We start from the raw sequence: 7,710 nt of genomic DNA, 5'->3' as shown, positions 1-7,710 counted from the left end.
GTGTGTACAGTATGTGTGTCTGTGTATGTACAGTAGTTAATGTGTGTGTGTGTACATTACAATAGTATGTGTGTGTGTGTGCGCGCGCACGTGTGTGTACAGTACTATGTGTGTGTGTGTCAGTATGTACAGTCACTGGTATATGTGTGTGTGTGGTGGAGATTGTGTGGGGGGTGGATTCATACATTGGGAAACTCAAGGCTATATTCAAGGAGAATGGGACAAAAGACTAGGTCTAGGAAATCCAGCTGCTAAGTCAACAGGTACTACAGGGCAGTTGTCTTCTTGCTTGACCAAGATCATAAAGGTGTGTAATTATATCAGAAACAATGTGCTGCAAGAAAAATCTGCAGTAAAGGTTTTACATATTTGGCCAGGCGACATTCTTCTCAGGAGATAGAATAGGGGAGCTGAGGTTGTCCCAAGTGTACAGAGCATGGGGTTTTGACCAGCTTAATCCCCTTACTGAATATTTGACGAGCTTCTTCCCCTTCAACCGGTTACTAGTACGCATACTAGTACAAAGCCTTAGTAAGGTATATGAATGGGGTATGAATCTTATAATACAATATGTAGTTATGTTTGAGTTCTTTTTGAAGTCGGTGGAAGACAAAGTCATATGTTTTTCGACTGGGTTCTGCAATTTTCTTTTTTTTCTGAAAATGTGGATGGAATTTGGTGGCTGAAGTTCAATAATGAGCTTAAACTTTCTTTTTCTTCTGGCAATTAGCAATTGGACAGAAGAAGCTGAGTTATAATTAGCTAGCGTGCACACACCGAAGGGCGGTTATCCCGCTGCTATACCGATACCATATTTGACAAGCAGAACTAGCTAGGGTAGTTGGAATCCGCTACCCGGTCAGGTTCGCATGATTCCACAGAACTAGTACCAACAAGTCTTTCACACTAACCTGGTATCCAGGTGGCTGGGCGGGTTTTCTTCAGGGATGCTGAAGCTCGATTGTGGAGGGGCGAATCAACTCCTGGTGTGTGGCATATCATTCAAATATACCGGGTGGTCTGTTGAGCTGGACAGGGGGAAAACTATTAGAGCCCCGAAGACAGCCTGCCCCAAGCACGATAGATTGGATAAACTGAAGTTACTTTCAAACTGATATTGTTACTAGAGATATGGTAATGAATGCATGTATGATTTAGGATATGTAGCATGTAACTTGTTACATGTAATTAGTGTCATCATCTGGATAGCTGATCTTTCTTTTGTGGTGTTGATATTAATGTTAACTAACAACATCCGACATTATCTTTGCTAACAGGTCAATATATTGCCACTCTCACATTCTAATCTAAACCATCAAATTATGCCAAATCTGATATAATTTTGTACGGCAATTATAAATAACGTCAAACTCGAAATCAGCTCAACAAAATAATTTTTAATCTCCAAGTGGAAAACAAAATAATCTTTAACCTGCAAGTAGATTCTGTGGGGAAAATGAGGCAATACTAGTATTGGATGCCTACATAATATTTATTCATTGGTCTCCTGTGTCTTAGTTTAAACCATCGCATAATGGGCCAGCCAAGCAGGAGGTCAATGGATAATCTCCAAGTATTAAATTGGCCAGTCTGTAACCATTTCCCCAGACTGGCTAATTTGATACTGTCTAGCCCCCCTCCCCCAAACATCTGCTTGGAGATTAGTCAGTGGATATAGCCCGACAATATATGGAATAATGACTCGCTTTTACCCCACAGAATCTGCTTAGAAATAAAAGAATATTGAGATGTTCAAAACTACGGCGATATATACAGTGAAAACAGGCAAGAAATACCTACCTATATAACATGCCTTATCAAAGTTGGACGTGATTTGTTGGCGAAAAGACGCGGGATCGGGTCAAACAAACATCCATCCACGAAAGGCAATCTGCCCGTCGTTGTTTCGCATCAGTCGATGGTCTCATGAAAGTACATGTACTTTAACTAAGCTATAATAATACTCCGTTAACAGTATTAAAAACATCTCGTGGCAGCAGCCTTGGTGTTTATTTTCATCCTGAATACTAGTAAAAACTGTCCGAGTCAGATCAAAAATGGCGGTCATTATGAGAGGTCATCTACCGGGTGACCTCGCCAAGAAAATACTCCTGATTACCCATATAACTGCGTGTGCAACACTGTCCGGCCGTTAACTTCCTTAGTAAGGAACTGAGTTACTAATAACGGTCACATCCTAGGATGTGAAGATAGCCTCTTGGCTTATTAGTTACTATATAACGGTGGTCACCATTAGTTACTAGTTACTATAAACGGTATGTGTATGGGGTCTTTTCGCGGTATTCACGATGACCGCTCCATCGCGAAGTCATGAGATCGCGAATGTGATCTGTTTTATGAAGTACAACAGCTGGAAAACCAGTCTTTTGGCGCCTAGCCCTCATGGGCATGAATGTGCAAATACTAGTGAACAACATCGGCTGCGATGTTGGCAGTGGAATGCACACCTGGCACGGACGTTTGTTTACTGGTAAACCCAGATGAAATTACACAATGCACTTGCTTTACTATAAACACGCTGTTTGATCCTTCTTCTCCGATGTTTCCACAACAAGAACTGCGCTGTCCTGCATTTCAAATGAGACAAGACAAAAGTGGAAGACATGCATCGATAGCGGCATACAGGCCAAAATCGTGTACCATACAATATACTGTATATATAATACAATGCCACAATAAGAGGCATATTTCAACCAAGTGTAAAGGCACTGACGCCACTGTAAATGTACTCCCGTGCTTAGGTATTGTTTCAACCGTGAACTTTAAACATCGCAAAATAATTCTTTCCTTTCCTAACGCGAAATTTATCCCCTGCGAACATAACTGAACTTACAGTAGCTCTCCCCTCGACGCTTTCAGTGGGCTCGGGGATTTGTCGGGAGGTCATGCCGTCGGCACGCCCAAGCAGGCACGCGGCGCCATGTCGATACTTTTCCCGTACAGTTACAAGAGGTCTCACCGTCGGCAGGCCCAAGCTAGCGCGTGGGGCCGTGTAGATCCCTTTACCGTACAGTCACGAGGGGTCATGCCGGTCGGACTGGAGCATAGGGACCGTGTCGGGCTGTTCACCGTGCAGTCAAAAGGGGCCCCATATTTGACCCATACGACACCCAATTTACGTACATGTAGCTCAATATTAGCTCAAATATTCATTTTTAAGCTAACGTTACGCACACTTAAATGCATCTTATCTAAAACAATTTAAGGTATACTGCTAAAGTCATACTTATCTAGGTCTTCATGTTTAAAACGTAGTCAAGTACACATGTGCAGTACACTGCTGCAAATCAGTGCTTTATCTTTACTGCAACATTAAGCGACCTTAAAGATCAAGTAAGGATACGTTTATGTTTAAGTAGACTTTACGTTGTTCCTTCAGAGTGTAAAGATGGCCTGCCGATTGTGGCATTTGCGATGGCTTAAGTGTGACTTAAATAATGCTTAATTATTTTGAAATATGTAAGCCTTATTTACGAACACCATTAAGCATGCTTAAATATCGTTTTTCGTGCAGTGGCTATTATTTTTGGTGGACATGTAACATGTAGCGAAGCTACTGTCGTATCCTTGAGTGACCTTGAATACTGTAATGATTCTTTACACCAGTATGAATAACACAATGCACACTTTCTGGCGATATGACATGTCTCCAAAACTCGTTCAAACCTGGAAACATGGAGAGTCACACATGAGCAGTAACACGCCATGCCTCTCATTGTAGTTTGTCTAAAGTGTCAATCATCTGGGAGAAAAACACTTCTTCTTCCACACACTTCTTTTTTTCACATGCGCAGTTGCATCATACATGTTTGTACACCTGCTGCATGTAACAGACGTGTTTCGCGCTATGCCTGGTATAACTGTAAACAACATGAATCATCGATCATGTACGGATGTCATGACTTGTTCTAACTGTCCGTATCGTTTGTAAATTAAAGTCTCACATGGTCACCGCAGACCATGGTGGTCAAAATTGGTCCCCGATCTCCCCACCTGCAGTAGAACCCGAACCATGTTCGATCTGACGTAATTCGAATAGAACAGTGTTCAAAATGGGGTCACCCGCGGTCATTTTCACAACCTGAGTTTTCCGGCCCCTTTTTACATGTGTACCTCCTAGCAGAAAAAAACTCTAAAACCTTTTAACAAATATAAACCATTTCCTGGACAACTACATGTCTGTCTTCATTTTGTAGTGGGCTGGAACATGAAACGAAGCTACTGCCGTTATCGTGGGTGACCTTGAAGATCGCAATGCTTGTACTCGCCAGCCCAAATAAACACTGATCATATTCATGCCGTATGACATGCGTGCAAAACTCGTTTGAGATTGGAAGCATGGAGAGTCCAACATATCTCATTGACGGCTCAAAATGACCGTAACGGGTTTGTCCAGAACCTTGAAGGGATTTTCGAAAAAGGACCTTGATTTTGAATTATGGCCAATTTAGTTCTAAAAATGTCAAAAAATGCCGTTTTTTCACATTTATGTCAACAAAAACTTTAGTTAAAATCAGAAATTAAAAAATTCCTAAGACACCATTTTTTATCAAAAATTCCTAAGACACCATTTTTTATCTTATTCCTAGTCGTCGAAAAATATAAAAATTGGGGATTCTGGGTAATATATGTAGCCAATCTTAAACGGTGTTTGCCTAAAAACATGACTCGGACTGGCGCTTCAAATCTCGAAAAAATAATCTTTCGGAGCGAGATTTTTAAAAATTAGTAATTTAACGTAAATAACTAACATTAAACCCTGATATCACTAATCCTCAGCTCTCAATACATCTCGATAAGTCTTTCAAAGTTAGGAGTGTTTTCTTACCTGACTGTGACACGGTGAGGATGATGAAAACTGCTACTAACGACAACATGGTCCGACTTCAACTTGTTCTATGGATTTGCAGCAAGATTTGTCATCGGTCATTTGTGCTCCAAAGTGCCAACTGTTAAAATTTCACTGTCACTCGACCGAGTGCGCTTTCCAGACTGCGCACCACAACTTTCACCGCACACACCCCGATATCATACCGGTGGTTAGGTTCGCGTGTCCACTCTGTTTGCACTCCTTTATAGTTCTAGTAAGCATGAACGTAACTTGAGAATTCTGTTTTTAAGTCTTGCTTGGTGGACAAGTACAATACCCTCCCTTGGCACGAGGAAATGTTATGCCTTCTGGTTTGCACGCACATACCGATGTACTGATGTGGTTTGCTCTCTATAACGCTGAAAACAACATTGCGACGAGTGTGCGGGAAGTTTTCCCATCACACTACAAGAAACTTGCTGTTAAACCTGGTTTCAGCAACCACTGAGGGGAGATTTTTTTTCGGAGTAGTTCCTTCAGACAGGGTTGGGTTGTTGGATTATTGGTATGATAATACTAGTAGGCTCATGCAAGTATTTGGAATTTTTAAAGTTACAAGCACACAATAAAGTAAATAAGGAAAACATATCTACAGAAGATCCCCATACTTTTTAAGGCAACCCAATGTTGTATCAGTGCATTAACACTTGAAATATAATCTGTAAGGCTACATTGACATATCCTTCCCCCTCTTAGCATATTTTACATCATTATTTCATAGCTTTAGGCTTTTCAAAACGACGCAGAAATAAGAAACATGAACAATCCTTTATTTGTTGGGACCTCAAAAATATCACCCCGTACTTTTGCCCGTAAATATACACTGGGATCGATCGCCCTGAAACTGCATAGGGTACCTCTAATTTATCGGTGCACACCCCAGTTCTTCCGCGACCGGGGGTAGTCCCTGCTTCACTGGAGGAGGTGTTTTAGTGGCCGCTCTGTGCCGAGTTACTTACTGTAAAACCCAAGTGTTGGATGTTGGTCGATGTCAGTATTAATTTAAACCGATATAGGCTGTGTTTGGTACGTTCTTGTCGGTGTACTTCGCTTCCGGGTATCGCTCCGAAGCCGCCAACAGTGAAGCGTCCCGAGCGGCTAGACCGATGACGTCACCGCTAGGGGCGCTCGGCATGCCCCAGAAAATCCATTATTGCGATAATTATGGAATCAAACAGAAAGGGTATGGAAACGAAGCTCCTCACGAAAGCGAGGCTCGTTACAGCCGTAAATCGGACTGGCTCCCTGCCTACATGCTGTAAATCAGCATCCAGCGGCAAATATCGCCCCATGTCTTAATCTCACCTCCAGTGTGTTCTTGTAGGGTGAATACTAGTTTCAATGTATTTAAACAGCCATTTTCGTAGTACACACGGTCTTGTTACATTCGCCAAGAATTCACAAAGGTTATGTTTTGCTGGCCGTGTGTCTGTCTGTCTGTCTGTCTGTCAACAGCATAACTCGAGAAAGCTTAGATGGATTATCTTGATATTTGATAGGTAGGTAGGTCTTCATGAGACGCGGAACTGGTTAGATTTCGGACCCCCTAGCGGTTTGTTATGGTACTGCAGCTGAACTTCCGGTTTTGATATCTCGTGATCTGGAAATGCTAGGGTCATGGAATTTAGATGGTAGATAGCTCTTGGGCTGGGAATAAAGTGACACAAGTTTGAGCCCCCTAGCTGAAAAAGTTAGTTGAAAACATGTTTAAAGGCTCATAACTCAAGAACCGATTGATGGATCGTCGTGATTTTTGGCATGTAGGTAGCTGAAGTGATGCTTGACATAATGATATTACAACTATGCAAATATTAATGTAATTTGCATGATTAATGAGGAAATTCCATAAATCAGCTGCATTCCATGATAGGACTATTCAAGCTTGTGTCATATGTAATTAAGAACGGCAGAAATACAGGCAGATATCAATTATGCAAATGAGGACTCAATTTAGATAATTAATGAGAAAGTGCTATAATTAGATAGTGGTAACTGCCTGGAATTTCAAACTTGGGATATTTGAAAGTTATGTAAAGGTGAACATAACTTAATTATGTTCACATAACTTATTCAAAGACATGGGGCGATATTTTAGGTGCACATAACTTATTCAAATAAGGACCTCATTTGCATAATTTATGAGGAAATACTATAATGGCATTCTTTGATAAGATAAGACTGTTCTGGTGTAGAATATGATCAACAGATATAATTGATGCAATATAGGATCCTATTTTCACAATCAGGGGGATTAATCTATAATATCTTAGCCATAAAGGCTAACCTCATTTGGCGAAGGTATGAGATCGTGGAACTCTAGTATTAGAGACATAAATTGTAGTACTCTACTTTTGCGAGTTTTCATATAATGTTATACCTCATGAAATCAGTCTATAAAAGCAAGCTAAATTATTTTGTCATCAAACAATCTCATAAGACAGAGAAGAAACGTTGAAAAACGTTTTGAAGACTTTTATCTACATGGAAAAAAATGTTTACAAAAAAATCGTAAACCTCTGTTAAAATTATTAATTTTTTTTAATGAATTTATCCTTATTTAGTGATTAACATCTTGAAATTGCCGAACAGTATAACAAAGTTACAGTTAAGATCCCATACCATCCTTTCAAATCTACACATCTCCCTGGTTTGATAATCTTCCCCTTCATGTTCTTAAAAACTAAAATTTCCCTCACTAGTTGGAGATCTTAGAGTGAACAGCCTTTCTCTATGCTATCTCTACTACACTACACTTTTATTTGAGACACGACACAATGTTCTAATCAAGTACATGTATTTATCATTGTATTAATCAAAAT

At 40.4% G+C, this 7,710-nt stretch overlaps 1 protein-coding gene across 1 annotated transcript in view; it reads right to left on the bottom strand.

Annotated features, from left to right (window-relative positions):
• LOC109476633 (von Willebrand factor D and EGF domain-containing protein-like) overlaps positions 1-4,918 on the bottom strand; it is a 77,202-nt gene extending 72,284 nt beyond the window's left edge. Inside the window, exon 1 of the mRNA XM_019777639.1 lies at positions 4,850-4,918. Within this exon, the coding sequence (XP_019633198.1) occupies positions 4,850-4,898 (49 nt within the window). The 5' untranslated portion in view covers positions 4,899-4,918. The remainder of the gene's footprint in view (positions 1-4,849) is intronic.
• Positions 4,919-7,710: the final 2,792 nt, after the last annotated feature.

The sequence above is a fragment of the Branchiostoma belcheri genome, unplaced genomic scaffold (genome assembly GCF_001625305.1).
Source record: "Branchiostoma belcheri isolate BF01 breed outbred unplaced genomic scaffold, Haploidv18h27 scaffold384, whole genome shotgun sequence".
Taxonomy (NCBI): Eukaryota; Metazoa; Chordata; class Leptocardii; order Amphioxiformes; family Branchiostomatidae; genus Branchiostoma; species Branchiostoma belcheri.
This window is presented reverse-complemented; position numbering and strand designations above follow the sequence as displayed.